The following is a 19,944-nucleotide window of genomic DNA, read 5'->3' as shown; positions in this document are numbered from 1 at the left end:
CAGTCTCCTCCCACCCTGCAAGGCGTGTGTGGGGCTTAGAAGCACCATGCGCTCCTGGCAGCGTGGGAGGAGACTTCGCGCTTCCTCCCGCCCCCAAGCCCTGACCGACATGAGAGTGGCAGGGAGGAGTACACGAAGTCTCCTCCTGCCCCGCGAGGGGCACAGGTACCTAGAGGGAACCACCAGCTGTTCAGACCTGGGGGCTGGGAGGGGGGAAGAGAGAGGCAAAGACTTTGTATGCTCTCCCACCCCCAGACCAATCCCAGTCTGAGGGTGGGGTAGCACGGATGAGCCCTGGCCCTGCCCCTTCCAAATTTCTGAAGTGGCCCTCGGTCACAAATTACTGCCCACCCCGTTCTCATGGGAGGATCCCAGCTCCTTCATACCTGCCCCAGTGTGCAGAGACTTTGGCCCCAAGGTGCTGGTGCCAGCTTTGACATTGATGCCCGTGTCTAACAGATCCTTCCTTGGGGCTGGCATCTCAGGGCTTGCCTGGGGCACGGCCTGCGCCTGCCCGAGACAGCAATGCTGCTGCCAGAGCTTGTTCCCCTGGGCCCTGGCGCGTCAGCCTCACGTCTCATCGCACGTGGTCTGGCAGCGACGGCCAAGCACAGTGAATATGCAAGTGCCCCAGGGAAGAGAGAGACACTGTCCATCCAGGGAGAGGAGTCCAGTGCAGGACAGACAGGCCTGGAAGCCCAGAGCTGAGCCCACTGTAATTAGCCTGTATGGGCAGAAGGTCTGAGCATCAGAATGCAATCCCAATGGGGAGGGTCAGCTCATGGCAGACGAACCGCCAATCAGATGCTCGTCTGAAGACCACGGAAGTTCTGATGAAGTTTAAGCCTTTGCTGGGAACTGCTGGTTCCATTTCAGTGCCATTGGCAGTGCGAGGGGACAGAGGGCCAACAGCTGGCCCACCTTCACGCATGTACAGAAGAGCATGGCAGCACGGGGCTCACGCCAGTCCGGGCAGACACTGGGACTCCGACAAGCCTATGGCCTGCTGTGCGGAAGGAGCGGGAGCCACGCTGATGAGTTACGTGGGCTGAAGTGTGTTCCAGAAAGGCAGACCCAGACATATCCCAGGGCAGGCCCCTTCCACTGCCCCAGGCAGCCTGCCTTTGTACCCCAGCACTCTGGGGAGAGCAGGCCGAGATCACACTGCACTCATGCTCAGTAACTCTGGGTGCACTGACGAGAGCTCGCAGTCACGTGCTCTACAAACCAAAGAATCCCCATTGTACCAGCAGGTCACGTTCTCCACGGGGAACGCCTCTCCCCTCAGCTCCATCTGCATCTGCTCTCCCTCCTTCCGGGGAACGGAGCATTTACCACCGCCCCCAGAGGGTGAATCACCCTCACTGGCCCTACTACCAGCTGGAACGGATCTGGCTTTGCTTCCTCTACTAGATTAACGAGCCCGTTAGTCCCCTGGATTGCGTCTCAGCGAAATCATCGCTTCTCAGTCTCCTTTTTGCTCGGCTAACCGGACTGAGTTTATAAGTCTCCAGCTACCCGGCATTTCTCCACACACCAACCTTTGCCTGGCTCTTTCTGTAGCCTCTCCAGTCGGCCTGGTGTAAAACACAGCCCTGAAGTTGGGGCCCTGATCCCCCTCTGCTCCTATGCCTACTCGACAGGACCTCAGTGGCCCATTTTGACCCAGAGGGTGCTCAGTCCTGAGCCAAAGGCTGCCAGGTGGAGGCATGGCACCGTAGAGCAGTTAACTTCCTCAAACACACCTGTAAGCCCAGAGGATTAATTCAGGATCACAAGTGCCATTTGCCATGAAGTCCTATGGCTCGGCACAGCAGGGAGCGGACAGCCCTACCTCACGCCCAGGGAGGTGACACAGAATCACAGGACAAAGGAGCCGAATGCAGCCAGGCTTGGGCATGCAGGGCGCAGCGGCGCTCAGGTTCAGACAGGGAGTGCTGCAGCCATGGCAGAGCCGCGGAGGGGCCGGCACTCACCTTCTGGCGTAGGCATACAGCACATGTTTCCGCTCCTGCAGGGACAAATGCCTCTCCACAGGCGACCTCGCAAAGAGCTTCATAGATGGCTGAGGGAAGAAAGCATTCAGGGAACAGCCCCACTGCACGGCCAGGCAAGCAGCCCAGCGCCCCCCCGGCCTCTTCCCAAGCTCAGCGTTCGTGCCTCCGTGTCCATCCGCACTGGAGGCTGCAGAAGACTCTAGTCCCATTAGCATCCCAGGCTGGCGTCTGAGAGGCCACAACCGAACCAGCCCCTGGTGCCCAGCTCCCCACACTGCCAGGCCGTGGGCCAGGCAGCCCATCACCCCCATTCTCTGCCCTGGCTCCTTCTCAGCTCTCTCGAACCCCAGATACCAGTTCCTGGGGCAGGGCCCAGTAAAGCCCTGAGAGCGCAGGTGGGGTCAGCCTCCCCGGTCCCCCTCCGGATGTCCTGCCATCAGGCACCTTGGTGGAGGATGAAGTTGCAGCGCACTGAGGGCTGGAAGCCACTGGAGTCTGGGACGTAGATGCAGCAAGGCAGCCAGTCTCCAGCTCTTTGTCCTCAGGGAGCAGGGGCACCCAGCCCTCCAGGAGGTTGGCGATGGTAGTGTCCACACAGTTGGTCTGGGCTGTGGGGACAGAGGTGCTCAGTTAGAGGGGGGCTCTGCTGAAGCTAAGAGACCTGTGCAGGGGTTTGCCATCTCCCAATGAGCCCCACAGCATGGACAAGGCCTCCCACCTGGAGGTTACAGGATTCTGACAGGACATGAGAGGCAGCAGCCAGCCTCTGCCCCACAAGGTCAGCACACGCTTACCCAGGTCTCTCCTGATGGTTCCCAGAGACACATGTGGGAGCACCTCCTTAACCCGCTGGGCCATCTCTGCGATCTGCACATCCTCGGAAGCAGGAGGCCCAACACCAGCCAGGGTGGGAGATGCCCTGCGCTCAGCATCCCCGGGCTGGCCTGCAGCTGCAGGGGTAAAAGCAGAGGGCATGAATGTGCAGCTCACGGGAGAGGGAAGGGCCTCAAGCTGTACTGGCCACGGGAGCTACAGCCCACTGGCACCTCTAGCTCACACAGGTTCACAGAGCCCTTGCTGCACGGGCCTGCCCATGTCACAGTCTGGAGTAGGCAGGCTGGGTAACGCCCCTCCCCCAGTGGAGGCAACTGCCAAGGCAGAGAGCGGGCAGCGGGCGCCACCGCACGGGGGGGGGAGGGAGGGCAGGGGGGCAGCGGGGCGGGCACACAGGCATCCCCACACCGGAAGGCCAGGCATGCACTCTGAGCAGGGAGGGCAGACACACACCTGAGGCCAAGAGGTGAGGCGGGGTGTGTCGCAACCTCTTCATATGCTCAGCTTTATCCGCTGCAGTGAGTCGTGTGGAAACCACGCCCAGCTCCACAGCCAAGAGCTACAGAAAACACACAGGAGAAAGTCAGCAGTCACATGCCCAGGCAACAAGGCCCAGGAATGGGCGTGTGCACAGGGGCGTGCCAAACACGTGCAAGTGCCAGGGGTGTTAAATTTAGATTAATTGGGTAATCGAAGAGTTGGTGCAACTGGCCTCGACTGTTCGATTAGTCGATAAGGGCGCCTCCGACTTTGAAGTCTAACAAGAGCCCCGGGGCAGTTGCTACGCAAAGGCAAGTGCTGCAGGGAACACAGGCCAACGGACTCAAGCAGTCCCCGGCTGGCATTTCAAAGCGGCGGCGCTGCATGGTGCCCAGGGTCAGCAGGGAGTCCCCAGCTGGCCCGGGCTCCACATGGTGCTGCTGCTTTGAAAGCTGGCGCCAGGCTGCACGTGGCGTTTCAAACCGGCAGACCGTGGGCCGCACATGACATTTCAAAGCCGCAGAGCCGTGTGGAGCACAGGGTTTGGCCCCGGGCTCCTTGCAGCACTGCCGCTTTGAAGCACCCTCTCCTCTTCCTGACAGAGGCAGCAAGCTGGGGGGAAGCGAAGTGTACATCCCAGTGTACAGTCCAAGCCACATTAGGACAGGCCCCCCCACGTTCTATCTAAAACCAATGAATCCTGGGGCTGCTGAGGCGGCGGCATTCCTGTCCTATAGCCATCACCATCAGCAGATAAAGCCCGATCGGAGAGCGCTCTGCCTGGCAAGGGAGCATTCATCAATAGCGGTGACCTCTCTGCTGATTAGCTGGGTGGCCTCTGCCTGGCTCTTTGATTCTGTCTGCCAACTAATTTTGCAGATTTAAATCAACTAAGGTGGTGGGATTTGATTTTTTTTTTTAATATAATGGAGATTGCCTGTCTCCTAGAACAAGAAGGGACCTTGAAAGGTCATTGAGTCCAGTCCCTGCTTTCACAGCAGGACTAAGTACCATCCCTGACAAAGTTTTGCCCCAAATGGCCCCGCAAGGATTGAACTCCCAACCCTGGGTTTAGCAGGCCAAGGCTCAAACCACTGAGCTTTCCCTCCAGTTATACAACTGGTTTGAAATATATTAGCACTGAGCAAAGAATGATTTTGTAGTACTCTAGTTTAAAACGATTAGCCAGGGTCTAGCTAGCCAAGACTCAAGTTCAAAAGGAAGCTCTTTGGAACCTACTTCATATACACCCCAAGATCAGAGCTGCCAGACCTAGAACCCTAGCCCTGCCAATTATACCACACAGAAACTGGCATCCCTGAACTAACTGTGCCCCTTTCCGGAGCCAGCTCTGTCTTGCACCCCCAAGATTCACCTCACTCACAAACTACCTGCCTACTACAGATATTTAAAAAACAATGGATGGCGATATACCTATCTCCAGAACTGGAAGGGACCTTGAGCGGTCATTGAGTCCAGTCCTTGCCTTCACAGCAGGATCGAGCGCCATCCCTGACAGATTTGCCCCAGATCCCTGAATGGCCTCCTCAAGGAATGAACTCACCACCCTGGATTTAGCAGGCCACTGCTCAAACCACTGAGCTACCCCTCCCCCCCAACACCAATTAAAGGGGGTGAGCAGGAAGAGCAGGCACTACAGCCTGGCTGGAGTGCCCCCAACTCCCCGCCAGCCACTGGGCTAGAAACAGGCAGGAAGCTGCTCCAGCCCCACTGCCTGTTAACCGGTTAAACCTTCACACCCCTGCCGCCTACTAAGTAAAGACGTGTCCCAGAACACACGTACTGAAAACTTGCTTACACTGTGTCTGTGTGAGGCTTTAGTTTGCACTGACTTCACCAGTGCTGCTTGTATAGCCAGGCAAGTATCTAGATGAGCTGAGGTACCCCTGGAAGCCCTGTGTACCCCTGGCTGAGAACCACTGCCCTGGACAACCTGACCCTGACTGGTGAGCACACTCTGCTTCACATGTTCTGTGTTGAGTTTAAGGCTTAGTCCTGTATTAGGCCAGCTCTACCCTAGGCCTGGCTGCTCGGTTTAGGGTACACAACTCCAGCCATGTAGAATACGCAGCTGGAGTTGGCTTCCCTTAGGCCAAGCTTAGCGGCGTCCCCAGAGCAAGGGGCAAGAGCAGGAGTGCTGGATGCTGGCAGGGGCGCCCTGGACTAGACTTGCTAAATTGAACTCGGGGAGATCGCCTGCAGCCGCAGCTATCTTCCATGGAGTGAAGACGTGGCCTAAGGCACTCGCGCTGGAAGCCATGGACGAACACACCCTGAGCCCTAGGGACTGGGTAAGGATAGGCACCTTTCTGGAGCATTAACCAGGTTAGGCTTGAGCCCATGGAAAGGAAAGTTGGGGCCAGGGCAATGGGGATCTACAGACAAACACCAGTACGTTGTGGGCTATTCGTGCCACACAACCTCGTCTAGCAGTCACGTGCCAGCTCTCTGTGTTCTGGGATGGAGGGGACCCATCTCCCCACAACAGTGCACAGTCTGCGGCACATCACACATCTATTCCCTCATCCCATTAACCAGCCAGCTCCTGACCACTGAAGCTAGCTCCCCTTAAAGCTGCAGAGGGACACACAAATCGCATGCTCGGAAGGATATGGCAAACTGGGGTAACAAACAGGGGCCGACGTACCGTCTCCATACAGACAGACACTCTGCCCCTCCCTGCAGATACTCTCTTCCCCCAAAAGACACTGTTTACAGCCCCAAGCCTCCTCTGTACGCCTTGCAACTGCAGCAGCCCCAGGCCTCCCTCCCCCAAGCGCCACCTACCTCTTGGACTCGGAGTGCAAACTCCGCATTTGGCTCAGCAGCTTGTCTGAAGACAGGCGGCATCCACCTGGCAAGAGACAACAGCGCCGGTTTGACTGCTCTTGGCACGGCTAGGAGCCCGGGCACCAGAGCCCTTCCCTGATTCCACTGTGAAACCAGTTCCTCTGGCCCAGCAACAGGGGCAGCCACGCGGCAGAGAAGAGAGGTAGGTGCAGGGAGAGGGAGTTACCAGAAGAGGAACTGGGCCCATCTGATTTAGCCCTTTCTGAACTGCAGGAACAGGGGTGTCAGGAGCCAGTTAATGAGATTCCCAGGCAGACCCAAACTGGGAGGTGCTGCTACCCCCATGAGGGCAGACGGGCCAGTGTCAGACACAAGGGGTGGGCAGGAAAACTGCGGCATGGGACACATCCCAGGGATAAAGGACACAGCCTTCTCCAGGATCTTTGCTGGGAGGGACAACGTGAACCCTTTCCCTGGCCCAGCGAAGGCCCAAGGCAGAGAAGAGCAACCCCCACCCCCGACCAGGATCTCTTGCTCTTTGGCAGATTCTCCCAGCAAATGGCCCTGCTCAGGGGATGGCTCCCCAAAGACGCTGGTTTTCAGCAAGCAGCAGAGATTTTGTTCACCGCTGCCCCAAACTGAGCCGCACCCAGTAATTCAGACAAGATGAGCTGCTCTGCCAGCCAAGAGTAGAAGGGGAATGGTTAAGCCCTGTGATTCAGAGGGAGAGGGCCCAGCCTGCACGGCTCCAATGGGAGAAAACGGGGTTCAGGAAAAGCCTCCAAGCGTGGAGGCTAGACTTGAGGGAACGGCTTTGCCAGCTGCAGGAACCACTGAAGTACAAGGAGGCAGGAGCTGACTAGGAAATACAGCACAGAACCGTGGGGGGAAAAGGCACTTTCCCCAGTACCAGATCCCTCCCCCACCCAACAGGGAACAAATCCTTCCAGAAACCGGCCCCTCCCACCCCAGGAACCTGGAGAGGGAAAAGAAGAGAGCCAGCCCCCAGCTGGACAGTCTGAGGCAAAGGGCCAGGGCCAGAAGCACTTAGACATCGGCGACGGCAGCAGCTCCCCCCGCCCCCCCCCCCCCCAAAAGAAGAGCAAGCGATAGTACCTTACTTGATAAACTGTGAAGGGAACAAAGAAGGCCCAGAGCAGCTCTGTGATCCAGGAGGAGTCAGCCACACTCTGGGGAGGAGAGCACAGTGAGATTAGAGCTCTGGACAGAGCCACACGCAGCCACGCTCTGGGGAGGAGAGCACAGTGAGATTAGAGCTCTGGACAGAGCCACACGCAGCCACGCTCTGGGGAGGAGAGCACAGTGAGATTAGAGCTCTGGACAGAGCCACACGCAGCCAGCGAGGGGGAGGACAGCACAGTGAGATTAGAGCTCTGGACAGAACCACACGCAGCCACGCTCTGGGGAGGAGAGCACAGTGAGATTAGAGCTCTGGACAGAGCCACACGCAGCCACGCTCTGGGGAGGAGAGCACAGTGAGATTAGAGCTCTGGACAGAGCCACACGCAGCCACGCTCTGGGGAGGAGAGCACAGTGAGATTAGAGCTCTGGACAGAACCACACGCAGCCACGCTCTGGGGAGGAGAGCACAGTGAGATTAGAGCTCTGGGCAGAACCACACGCAGCCAGCGAGGGGGAGGAGAGCACAGTGAGATTAGAGCTCTGGACAGAGCCACACGCAGCCAGCGAGGGGGAGGAGAGCACAGTGAGATTAGAGCTCTGGGCAGAGCCACACGCAGCCACGCTCTGGGGAGGAGAGCACAGTGAGATTAGAGCTCTGGGCAGAACCACACGCAGCCAGCGAGGGGGAGGAGAGCACAGTGAGATTAGAGCTCTGGACAGAGCCACACGCAGCCACGCTCTGGGGTGGAGAGCACAGTGAGATTAGAGCTCTGGACAGAGCCACACGCAGCCAGCGAGGGGGAGGAGAGCACAGTGAGATTAGAGCTCTGGACAGAGCCACACGCAGCCAGCGAGGGGGAGGAGAGCACAGTGAGATTAGAGCTCTGGGCAGAACCACACGCAGCCAGCGAGGGGGAGGAGAGCACAGTGAGATTAGAGCTCTGGACAGAACCACCCGCAGCCACGCTCTGGGGAGGAGAGCACAGTGAGATTAGAGCTCTGGACAGAGCCACACGCAGCCACGCTCTGGGGAGGAGAGCACAGTGAGATTAGAGCTCTGGACAGAACCACACTCAGCCAGCGAGGGGGAGGAGAGCACAGTGAGATTAGAGCTCTGGACAGAACCACACTCAGCCAGCGAGGGGGAGGACAGCACAGTGAGATTAGAGCTCTGGACAGAGCCACACGCAGCCACGCTCTGGGGAGGAGAGCACAGTGAGATTAGAGCTCTGGACAGAGCCACACGCAGCCACGCTCTGGGGAGGAGAGCACAGTGAGATTAGAGCTCTGGGCAGAACCACACGCAGCCACGCTCTGGGGAGGAGAGCACAGTGAGATTAGAGCTCTGGGCAGAGCCACACGCAGCCAGCGAGGGGGAGGAGAGCACAGTGAGATTAGAGCTCTGGACAGAGCCACACGCAGCCAGCGAGGGGGAGGAGAGCACAGTGAGATTAGAGCTCTGGACAGAGCCACACGCAGCCACGCTCTGGGGAGGAGAGCACAGTGAGATTAGAGCTCTGGACAGAGCCACACGCAGCCAGCGAGGGGGAGGAGAGCACAGTGAGATTAGAGCTCTGGACAGAACCACACGCAGCCAGCGAGGGGGAGGAGAGCACAGTGAGATTAGAGCTCTGGGCAGAGCCACACGCAGCCAGCGAGGGGGAGGACAGCACAGTGAGATTAGAGCTCTGGACAGAACCACACGCAGCCACGCTCTGGGGAGGAGAGCACAGTGAGATTAGAACTCTGGACAGAGCCACACGCAGCCACGCTCTGGGGAGGAGAGCACAGTGAGATTAGAGCTCTGGACAGAGCCACACGCAGCCAGCGAGGGGGAGGAGAGCACAGTGAGATTACAGCTCTGGACAGAACCACACTCAGCCAGCGAGGGGGAGGAGAGCACAGTGAGATTAGAGCTCTGGGCAGAGCCACACGCAGCCACGCTCTGGGGAGGAGAGCACAGTGAGATTAGAGCTCTGGACAGAGCCACACGCAGCCAGCGAGGGGGAGGAGAGCACAGTGAGATTAGAGCTCTGGACAGAACCACACGCAGCCAGCGAGTGGGAGGAGAGCACAGTGAGATTAGAGCTCTGGACAGAGCCACACGCAGCCACGCTCTGGGGTGGAGAGCACAGTGAGATTAGAGCTCTGGACAGAGCCACACGCAGCCAGCGAGGGGGTGGAGAGCACAGTGAGATTAGAGCTCTGGGCAGAACCACACGCAGCCAGCGAGGGGGAGGAGAGCACAGTGAGATTAGAGCTCTGGACAGAGCCACACGCAGCCAGCGAGGGGGAGGAGAGCACAGTGAGATTAGAGCTCTGGACAGAGCCACACGCAGCCAGCGAGGGGGAGGAGAGCACAGTGAGATTAGAGCTCTGGGCAGAGCCACACGCAGCCAGCGAGGGGGAGGAGAGCACAGTGAGATTACAGCTCTGGACAGAGCCACACGCAGCCAGCGAGGGGGAGGAGAGCACAGTGAGATTAGAGCTCTGGGCAGAGCCACACGCAGCCAGCGAGGGGGAGGAGAGCACAGTGAGATTAGAGCTCTGGACAGAGCCACACGCTGCCAGCGTGGGGGTGGAGAGCACAGTGAGATTAGAGCTCTGGGCAGAACCACACGCAGCCAGCGAGGGGGAGGAGAGCACAGTGAGATTAGAGCTCTGGGCAGAACCACACGCTGCCAGCGTGGGGGTGGAGAGCACAGTGAGATTAGAGCTCTGGACAGAGCCACACGCAGCCACGCTCTGGGGAGGAGAGCACAGTGAGATTAGAGCTCTGGACAGAACCACACGCAGCCAGCGAGAGGGAGGAGAGCACAGTGAGATTAGAGCTCTGGACAGAACCACACGCAGCCAGCGAGGGGGAGGAGAGCACAGTGAGATTAGAGCTCTGGGCAGAGCCACACGCAGCCACGCTCTGGGGTGGAGAGCACAGTGAGATTAGAGCTCTGGACAGAGCCACACGCAGCCAGCGAGGGGGAGGAGAGCACAGTGAGATTAGAGCTCTGGACAGAACCACACGCAGCCACGCTCTGGGGTGGAGAGCACAGTGAGATTAGAGCTCTGGACAGAGCCACACGCAGCCACGCTCTGGGGAGGAGAGCACAGTGAGATTAGAGCTCTGGACAGAGCCACACGCAGCCAGCGAGGGGGAGGAGAGCACAGTGAGATTAGAGCTCTGGACAGAGCCACACGCAGCCAGCGAGGGGGAGGAGAGCACAATGAGATTAGAGCTCTGGACAGAGCCACACGCTGCCAGCGAGGGGGAGGAGAGCACAGTGAGATTAGAGCTCTGGACAGAGCCACACGCAGCCAGTGAGGGGGAGGAGAGCACAATGAGATTAGAGCTCTGGACAGAGCCACACGCAGCCAGCGAGGGGGAGGAGAGCACAGTGAGATTAGAGCTCTGGGCAGAGCCACACGCAGCCAGCGAGGGGGAGGAGAGCACAGTGAGATTAGAGCTCTGGACAGAGCCACACGCTGCCAGCGTGGGGGTGGAGAGCACAGTGAGATTAGAGCTCTGGACAAAACCACACGCAGCCAGCGAGGGGGAGGAGAGCACAGTGAGATTAGAGCTCTGGACAGAACCACACGCAGTCAGCGAGGGGGAGTGCACGAAGACCTGTCCTGAGGAAACCCAGGCAAGACCCAAGGAGTCAGAGGGACCGAGATGGTTGGAGACTAGGGGCTGCTCTGCACTACCACAGCAACTTGCACTACCTTATACAAGTTCCGTTCTGTAACTAATGGAACCAACATCAACACTGTCAGCTCCACTTACCGCGGGGGCTACACCAGGCTGCCATACGCAACTGACAGGAGAATGCTCACTCATTGATTTAGCTTATCCTCACCAGACAGGCTAAATCAACACGCCGCACATTGAGTGCAGCACTGCTCATCTACAGGCAAGAGAATACCTACCCAAGGAACAGTCTCATGTGCAGAGGACAAGCACCAACCTATTAAACAGCTCCAGGCTTTGTCCCCACTCCCCACCGTCAGACGCAACAGGCATTCCCCCCGCTCCCCTTGTCACTGACAAGAGACCCTCCTCTCAGCTGAAAGACTGATAATGTCTTACGGCGGGGTGGGCCGAATCCAGCCTGCCAAGCCATCAGATCTGGTCTGCGGGAGTCCCCACAACCTCCTGCCTGCCCTGCCTCTGCACAGTGCTCAAAGCAGCTCTCTTAACCTGTGGGGAGGGAGGCCTAGTTCACTGCCCCACACCCAGTAAAATCATGAAGCTCTCATTGGCCAGTTTCTGGCCAGTGGGAGCTGCCTGTTTGCAGTAGTTTTGCAGTAGTTTTGTGACACCTGTATAAAGGGTCATAGAATCATAGGACTGGAAGGGACCTCAAGAGGTCATCGAGTCCAGCCCCCCGCCCTCAAGGCAGGACCAAGCTCAGTCTACACCATCCCTGACAGATGTCTATCTAACCTGTTCTTAAATATCTCCAGAGAGGGAGATTCCACCACCTCCCTTGGCAATTTATTCCAATATTTGTCATGAGCTTCCGTGGGCAAACCCCACTTTATCAGCTGAGCTGGACTGGAAAAACCCTTGGCAGTCAGGCAGCATGAAGTATTCCTCACCCCCTGGGACTGCTGCATTCCGACTCAGCCACACATGGCCCCTGCAGCCAATGCAGGAACGCTGGCTGAGGAACCAGTTGGGCTGCTGGCCGTGAGCCACCAAGGTAAGTCTCCCGGCCCCATCCTGCTTCTAGCCCCCCAGTCCCTCCCTCCCCCCACCCTCTGGCACTCTCCTGTATCCCCTCCCCATAGAAACCAAACTCTTTGACACTGTTCCTGCACCCTTACCTCCTCCCTGACCCCTGCACCTCCTCCTACACTTCTCCTCCAGGTCAGAATCCTTTCTTGCACCCATACCCACTCCCGGACCCCACACCCACTCCCTACAGCCCAGCCTCCTGCCCTAGATTACAAACCACATCCTACATCCAAACACCCTCCCAGACCCTACACCTCCTCCTGCACCCCAACCCCTACACCCAAACTCCACCCCGGACCCCCACACCTCCTCTATTAATATCATGGAAAAGTACAGCCCTTGACCACTTATTAAATTGTTTAAGTGCCCCCCCCCCCCCAAAAAAAAGGGTTGCCCACCCCGATGAAGATGCAGTGTTTTATTTGTGATCTAATTCCGACATATATTAAACTGCTGAGAGAGTAATACGGAAACGTGACAAAAAAGATGTAAATATTGCTAATGGGTGAATGGTTGAGTGGCTGGTTTTTGCTAAAACTCTTCAGAGACTTTGATAGGCTCTTTTGGTCACATTTTCCATAGACTGGCAATGTCATGTTCTTCACCAAGTGGTCCCAGTTAGCAAGTATGGCAAGAGACAACCTTGACTTAGCCAGCAGATCTTACATGATCTAATCATCAAAAATGAGTCTTATAAAAAGTGGAAACAAGTTCAAATTCCAAAGGATGAAGACGAGCAACCAATGCAAGTATGCAGGGGCAAGATTAGAAAGGAGAAGGCACAAAACAAGCTCAGTCTAGCAGGGCAGGCCCATTGCTCAGTGAAGAGGGAGAAACAATAACAGGAAACCTGGAAATGGCAGAGGTGCTTAATGACTTCTTTGTTTCAGTTTTCGTTAAGAACACTGATGGTGACAGGATGCCTGACATAGTGAATGCCAGAGGGAAGGGGGTAGGTTTAGAAGTTAAAATTAAAAAAAAGTTCAAAATTACTTAGAAAAATGAGACGTCTGCAAGTCACGAGGGCCTGGTGCATCCTAGAATACTCAAGGAGCTGATAGAGGAGGTATCTGAGCCTTCTGCTTTCATCTTTGAAAAGTCATGGAAGTTGGGAGAGATTCCAGAAGACATGAAAAGGGGAAATCTAGTGCCCATCTGTAAAAAGGGAAATAAGAACAACCCAGGAAACTACAGACTAGTCAGTTTAACTTCTCTGCCAGGGAAGATAAAGGAGCAAGTAATTAAGGAATTCATCTGGAAGGTGATAGGTAACAGCCAGCCTGGATTTGTAAAGGACAAATCATGTCAAACCAATCGGATAGCTTTCTTTCATAGGATATCTAGCCTTGTGGATAAGGGAGAAGCGGTGGACATGGTATACCTAGACTTTAGTAAAGCATTTGACAGAGTTTCGCATCACCTTCTCATTAACAAACTAAGCAAATACAACTTAGATGGGGCTACTATACAGTAGGTGCATAACTGGCTGGATAACTGTTCTCAGAGTATAGTTATTAACGGTTCACAATCCTGCTGGAAGGGCATAACAAGTGGGGATCCGCAGGGATCTGTTTTGGGTCCGGTTCTGTTCAATATCTGTGTCAATGATTTAGATGATGGCATAACAGTACGCTTATTAAGTTTGCAGATGATACCAAGCTGGGAGGGGTTGCAAGTGCTTTGGACAACAGGGTCAAAATTAAAAATTATCTGGACAAACTAGAGAAATGGGCTGAGGTGAGTAGGATGAAGTTTAATAAGGACAAATGCAAAGTGCTCCACTTAGAAAGGAACAATCCGTTTCACACACAGAGAATGGGAAGTGATTGTCTAGGAAGGAGTCCTGCAGAAAGGGATCTAGGGGTCACATTGCAGCACAAGCTAAATATGAGTCCAGTTTGTGACACTTGCAAAAAAAGTAAACATGATTCTAGGATGCATTAACAGAAGTGTTGTGAGTAAGACACGAGAAGTCATTCTTCCGCTCTGCTCTGTGCTCATTAGGTCTCAATTGGAGTACTGTGTCCAGGTCTGGGCACTGCATTTCAGGAAAGATATGGAGAAATTGGAGAAGATCCAGAGAAGAGCAACAAAAATGATTAAAGGTCTAAAAACATGAGCTATGAGGGAAGACTAAAAAACTGGACTTGTTTAGTTTAGAAAACAGAAGACTGAGAGAGGACAGGATGGCAGTTTTCAAGTATCTAAAAGGGTGTTACAAGGAGGAGGGAAAAAAATTGTTCTCCTTGGCCTCTGAAGTTGGGACAAGAAGCAATGGGCTTAAATTGCAGCAAGGGAGGTTTCGGTTGGGCATTAGGAAAAACTTCCTGTCAGGGTGGTTAAACACTGGAATAAATTGCCCAGGGAGGTTAGGGAATCTCCATCACTGGAGATGTGTAAGAGCAGGTTAGACAGACACCTGTCACGGATGCTCTAAACGGTGTTTGGTCCTGCCGTGAGGGCAGGGGACTGGACTTGATGACCTCTTGAGGTCCCTTCCAGTTCTAGGATTCTATGATTAACAGAAGTTTAGCTTCATTTAGGACAATGATGGTTTCTGGATTTTGTTTAATAGGTTTAACAATATTTAGGATGCTGAGGAGGAGTCACATCTCTTTCCATCAGCAATGAGTCCACACCTTGAAACAGGGATTTGAACAACTAGTGGACTATCCAATCGGCAAATGCTTTTTGGACAGTCAACAGGCTAGTCGCCTAGATGCTTCTCCTTTTGCTGCCTCTATCATCTCTACCTTGAGGACTGCATGGATTATGGCTAGCTGGCCTCGGTGCCTACAGATACCCCCAGTTAACTTTTGGTTCTCATAGCCTGGCATTGCATGACTAGAACGCCTGTAACTTCCCTTGGTTAGCCTCACAGCCAGGGTCTCTGCATGAAAGCGATTCATATAGGGCCAGGGGCTTTATCCACTGGTTGTTGGCAGCTGCCTCTTTGCTTTCCTTATGTTCTGCTCTAGGTTGTGGGCCTAATGGAAGCCTGGGCAGCCAAGCCTCAGGCAGTGGGCTCTCCACATGCAGTCCCTGCCTGCTGCATTGGCCTCATCTGACCCTGCAGCTGAGACAGGAATCTGCACTTGTGACACTGACAGATTCCAGCTTTCAGCCTCAGCAAACATCCACATGCCTTGCTTGCCAGAGAAATGGCACTAGCTCTAGCTCATGTGACAGCAAAATAACCACTTACCCTCATCTGCCAAGTACAGAGCAACTCCTTCCTATCCCTGAGCCCATCATGTTATTGCTGTATCCGTCTGTTAAATCAGTTCCTCTCTAGCCAAGCCCAAATTCACAGCTTTCAAGGGGGCCAAACACATTTAACAGTGTCATTGTGGAGAGAGAGCTCACTGGGATGAGCATTGGCCTTCTAAACCCAGAGTTGTGAGTTCAATCCTTGAGGGGACCATTTAGGAATCTGGGGCAAATCTGTCAGGGATGGTACTTGGTCCTGCTGTGACGGCAGGGGACTGGAGTCGATGACCTCTCAAGGTCCCTTTCAGTTCTATGATCTATTATATTATATTGCTGCCATATTAACAGAAGCATCAGAGAAGAAAACTTGTCTGTGCTTCATGCATAAGTCTCAACCTCAGCTCAGCTCCTTGCGTGACCATGTGGTCCCTCAGGGCTCATCTATACTTATGGGAAGATCGACGCTCTGGAGGTTAATCTTCCTGGGTTCTATTTAGCGGGGTCTAGTAAGGACCCACTGACTCCATCTCTGATGGCACTGCCCTCAACCCTGGTACTCCACAGGGTCTTGACGAGTGAAGGCAGTTGACAGGAGAAACTCTCCCACTGACCTCCCACTGTGTGAACACTGAAGAAATTTGATTTAAAGCAGTAGTCCCCAACCTTTTGGAGCTGCCGGGCGCCCGGAGGCGGGGCCACCCATGCATCTGGGACTGGTGCTGCGCATGCAGGGCCGGCCCTGAGCACTTGGCGGGCGCATGTAAATGTCCCGGCGGGTGCCATGGCGCCCGCGGGCACCACGTTGGGGACCACTGATTTAAGGTATTTTGACTCCAGCTATGCGATTCTTGTAGCTGTAGTTGTGCATCTTAAATTCAATGCATCCCGTAGTATAGACCTGGACTCGGAGAATAACTTCCTGCACTTCCTGAACTTGTGGGTGTTATGACAGTAAGCATATTAAAATTGGCAGGATGCTAAAGTACTAATGACGGGAGCCAGAAAAAAGGCCTTGCCTAGACAGGCCAATCGTTACTAATATTACCACTGGAACATAAGAGATGTGAGAGAGGCAAAGACAACGTCAGTGAAGTGCCATGGGAGGAAGCCGAGAAGTGAGTGTGAGATGGCAGGAAAGAACCCCAAAGCAGAGCAGTAGACCACAAGGCACAAAGTAACAGCAATATTAATGCTCTAGCTATGACCTCCCCCGCCCTCCGCCCCAAGCTGTACAGGCCCATCATGGGATACAGGATCTTTGCCCCACACCTCTAGACTCACCACGGCAATTAAGGGCCTCTGAACTTGCAGGGCCACTGGTTGAATCACATCCAGAATTGAGAATGGCCAGGAGCTGGAAAGAAAACATCCCAGAGATTAACAAGGGCCACAGAGATGAGCTAAGGCTGTCCCCGGGAAAGTCCCCCATCACCACTACCTGAAGCGAAGAAGGCCAACTCGGCCATTAGTGGCTGCCTCCTCCGGGAACAGCAGCAGAGGTGGATTCCCCCGATGGGAAGAATACATCTTCAGGGAATCCACCAGCTCTGCCCGGCTCCCTACTGCCCCCAGCTCCATGAATCCCCGTGACCAACAGATGAAACCTGGTGTGCCATTCAAAGCAGGCTGTAAAAAAAAAGAGCACATACAAATCAGTGATCCTCACTCAGCCTCCCTCAAGAGACTCTACCCAGCGGGTTGATTTGGGTCCTAGCGTCCCAAAAGCTCCTTCCTTCCCCTCCCTGGACAGCACAGGAGCAGCTGGGTGTCCTCCAAACAGCTCTCAGTTATGAATGGGAGATGGGGGGCCTTGTTACAAGATTGGTTGTACCATCCTTCTCCCCACCAACACAAGTCTGTTGCTTTTCAGGACTGTTTGAAAGACCCTTATCACACAGCATCACACACTGCTTCCTAGGCAGGTGCAGATAGCTCTCTGCACTCACAGGAAACAGCCAGCACCCGGGGAAAGCCCCAAGCCCAACTGTGCTTCTGCTTATATCTATTTAAAGAGCCAGGAGGGTGAGGCAGAAGTGACAAGTTTGCTTGGATGGCTTGGTTCATTGCCTGTCCTTAACCTGAACCAACCAGAACCTAATAGCACAATACACAAGCCTAAAGAGACACTCAAGGCTTGTTCAATTATTTGTTAAAAACAAACCAAGGAGCCATTCCCAAATCCCTGAATAGGGAATTCTACCAAGGGAGGTGTATAAGGGTGTAGCCCAAGATCCTCGCATAACTCACGGTATTGCATGGGGTCAGCAGGTTGATGACACTGTGGTCGAAGTAAGTCACATGGTTGGCAATATAAACCCTGATGCTGGCATCCCGGAGATTGGGGTCACTTTGCCGCACAAACAGACCCAACACCGAGCACATCACACGCACGATAAACCTGATAACAGGAGCAGAGGCCCCCATCATGACCAGAACTGCTGACAAGTGAATAAAGACTAGGCTGTACAAGCACTATGGAATGAAGCCCGAGGGGCACCAGAAACGTGTCACGTGGAGAGACAGGGTGAGTGGAAGGAAGCTCAGGGCTGCATTTGTAGGGACACTGGTGGAGCTGTGTAGGGAGCGCTCAGGATTGGAATAGTGAGGGAGTGGTGTCAGGTGTACTTGCTGGCAATTTGCCTTGTCTCTCTCAGCCCTGCAGTTTGCACTTGGACAAGAGAAACACATTGTCCGGCAGGTCCTGGAATCACCAGCAAAGGAGCTTAGGGCTAATGAGGACAAAAGGCACGAACACAGAGCATCCACAAATATGAAGTGTACCCCTATCAGCCAGCCCCAAGAAGCCAGGGGTACGGAGCTCCCACTCCATTGACAGCAGAGGGGGACCCCACAGGACAACTTTACATACAGGTAGGAGATGGCTACTCACTGGATTTGGGGATGGAAAGCTCACAAGAGCCCCACGCTCACCCTCACCTGCGGAGCAGACTGTCTGGCAGAGCACAACTGACCAGGAAGACGTGGACGCCGATGAACAGGCGCAGGAGGAGCAGACAGAGTCCCACGGGCGCATAGAGCAGCAGAGCCAGCAGCAGGAAGCCATCGCTGGGGAACCTGAGGGGGAAAGAGGGTTCAGGTCAAAGTCCACTGCCAGGTGCTAACTGATCCACTGCCCACCTCCCGCTGCTCCCAGGTGCCCGTGCCCTGCCCCCCCGGAGAGCGAGACCCCCCCCCGATCCGCCCGCCCCCCCCGGAGAGCGAGACCCCCCCCATCCGCCCGCCCCCCCCAGGAGAGCGAGACCCCCCGATCCGCCCGCCCCCCGCGGAGAGCGAGACCCCCCCGATCCGCCCGCCCCCCCCCAGGAGAGCGAGACCCCCCCGATCCGCCCGCCCCCCCCGGAGAGCGAGCCCCCCCGATCCGCCCGCCCCCCCCAGGAGAGCGAGACCCCCCGATCCGCCCGCCCCCCCCAGGAGAGCGAGACCCCCCCGATCCGCCCGCCCCCCCCCAGGAGAGCGAGACCCCCCCGATCCGCCCGCCCCCCCCCAGGAGAGCGAGACCCCCCCGATCCGCCCGCCCCCCCCGGAGAGCGAGCCCCCCCGATCCGCCCGCCCCCCCCAGGAGAGCGAGACCCCCCCAATCCGCCCGCCCCCCCCCGAGAGCGAGCCCCCCCGATCCGCCCGCCCCCCCCAGAGAGCGAGCCCCCCCCGATCCGCCCGCCCCCCCCAGAGAGCGAGCCCCCCCCGATCCTCCAGCCCCCCCCAGGAGAGCGAGACCCCCCCGATCCGCCCGCCCCCCCCCGAGAGCGAGACCCCCCCGATCCGCCCGCCCCCCCCAGAGAGCGAGCCCCCCCGATCCGCCCGCCCCCCCCAGAGAGCGAGCCCCCCCCGATCCGCCCGCCCCCCCAGGAGAGCGAGCCCCCCCGATCCTCCCGCCCCCCCCGGAGAGCGAGCCCCCCCGATCCGCCCGCCCCCCCCCAGGAGAGCGAGACCCCCCCGATCCGCCCGCCCCCCCCGGAGAGCGAGCCCCCCCGATCCGCCCGCCCCCCCCAGGAGAGCGAGACCCCCCCAATCCGCCCGCCCCCCCCCGAGAGCGAGCCCCCCCGATCCGCCCGCCCCCCCCAGAGAGCGAGCCCCCCCCGATCCGCCCGCCCCCCCCAGGAGAGCGAGCCCCCCCGATCCTCCCGCCCCCCCCAGGAGAGCGAGCCCCCCCGATCCTCCAGCCCCCCCCAGGAGAGCGAGACCCCCCCGATCCGCCCGCCCCCCCCCCCGAGAGCGAGACCCCCCCGATCCGCCCGCCCCCCCCAGAGAGCGAGCCCGCCCGCCCCCCCCAGAGAGCGAGCCCCCCCCGATCCGCCCGCCCCCCCAGGAGAGCGAGCCCCCCCGATCCTCCCGCCCCCCCCAGGAGAGCGAGCCCCCCCGATCCTCCCGCCCCCCCCAGGAGAGCGAGCCCCCCCGATCCGCCCGCCCCCCCCAGGCTCTCACCGGTGCGCGTCGAAGAGCCGCTCAGGGCTCGAGGCGGGAGGAGGCTCCATCCCGGTCCCGAGCCACCGCCTCAGCGAGGCCCAGGACCCGCCGCCATCTTACCCACGGCGGCGCCCTGCGCGCGGGGCCCTCTGGGAAAGGGAACCCGCGTGCGCCAGAACGAGCCTCCCGGCATGCCCCGCGCGGCTCCCTGCCTCTCCCGGCCTGCCCCGCGCGGCGCGTCCAGCGTCTCCCGGCCTGCCCCGCGCGGCTCCCTGCCTCTCCCGGCCTGCCCCGCGCGGCGCTTCCAGC

General features: G+C 57.1%; 2 protein-coding genes across 4 annotated transcripts in view; both read right to left on the bottom strand.

The window, feature by feature from the left end:
- Positions 1 to 1,970, bottom strand: part of LOC142824298 (uncharacterized) — an 8,116-nt gene extending 6,146 nt beyond the window's left edge. Inside the window, exon 1 of one of the 2 annotated variants that reach the window (XM_075916061.1) lies at positions 110 to 1,970. The gene's annotated coding sequence lies outside the window, so the exon portion shown is untranslated. The remainder of the gene's footprint in view (positions 1 to 109) is intronic. The other variant, XM_075916062.1, reaches the window with a different exon arrangement.
- AUP1 (AUP1 lipid droplet regulating VLDL assembly factor) overlaps positions 1 to 19,843 on the bottom strand; it is a 27,859-nt gene extending 8,016 nt beyond the window's left edge. Inside the window, exons 1-11 of one of the 2 annotated variants that reach the window (XM_075916058.1) lie at positions 19,654 to 19,842; positions 18,148 to 18,285; positions 17,458 to 17,608; positions 16,649 to 16,836; positions 16,492 to 16,564; positions 7,239 to 7,312; positions 6,120 to 6,186; positions 3,285 to 3,390; positions 2,792 to 2,947; positions 2,442 to 2,605; positions 1,977 to 2,065 (exon numbers count right to left, since the gene is read on the bottom strand). In XM_075916058.1, coding sequence (XP_075772173.1) covers positions 1,977 to 2,065; positions 2,442 to 2,605; positions 2,792 to 2,947; positions 3,285 to 3,390; positions 6,120 to 6,186; positions 7,239 to 7,312; positions 16,492 to 16,564; positions 16,649 to 16,836; positions 17,458 to 17,608; positions 18,148 to 18,285; positions 19,654 to 19,703 — 1,256 coding nt within the window. In that variant the 5' untranslated portion in view covers positions 19,704 to 19,842. Of the gene's footprint in view, positions 1 to 1,976; positions 2,066 to 2,441; positions 2,606 to 2,791; positions 2,948 to 3,284; positions 3,391 to 6,119; positions 6,187 to 7,238; positions 7,313 to 16,491; positions 16,565 to 16,648; positions 16,837 to 17,457; positions 17,609 to 18,147; positions 18,286 to 19,653 lie in introns of both variants that reach the window. The other variant, XM_075916059.1, reaches the window with a different exon arrangement.
- Between the last annotated feature and the right edge of the window lie 101 nt (positions 19,844 to 19,944).

The sequence above is a fragment of the Pelodiscus sinensis genome, unplaced genomic scaffold, assembly GCF_049634645.1.
Source record: "Pelodiscus sinensis isolate JC-2024 unplaced genomic scaffold, ASM4963464v1 ctg84, whole genome shotgun sequence".
In the NCBI taxonomy this organism is placed as follows: Eukaryota; Metazoa; Chordata; order Testudines; family Trionychidae; genus Pelodiscus; species Pelodiscus sinensis.
The sequence above is the reverse complement of the archived record's forward strand: the minus strand, read 5'-3'. Positions and strand labels throughout refer to the sequence as shown.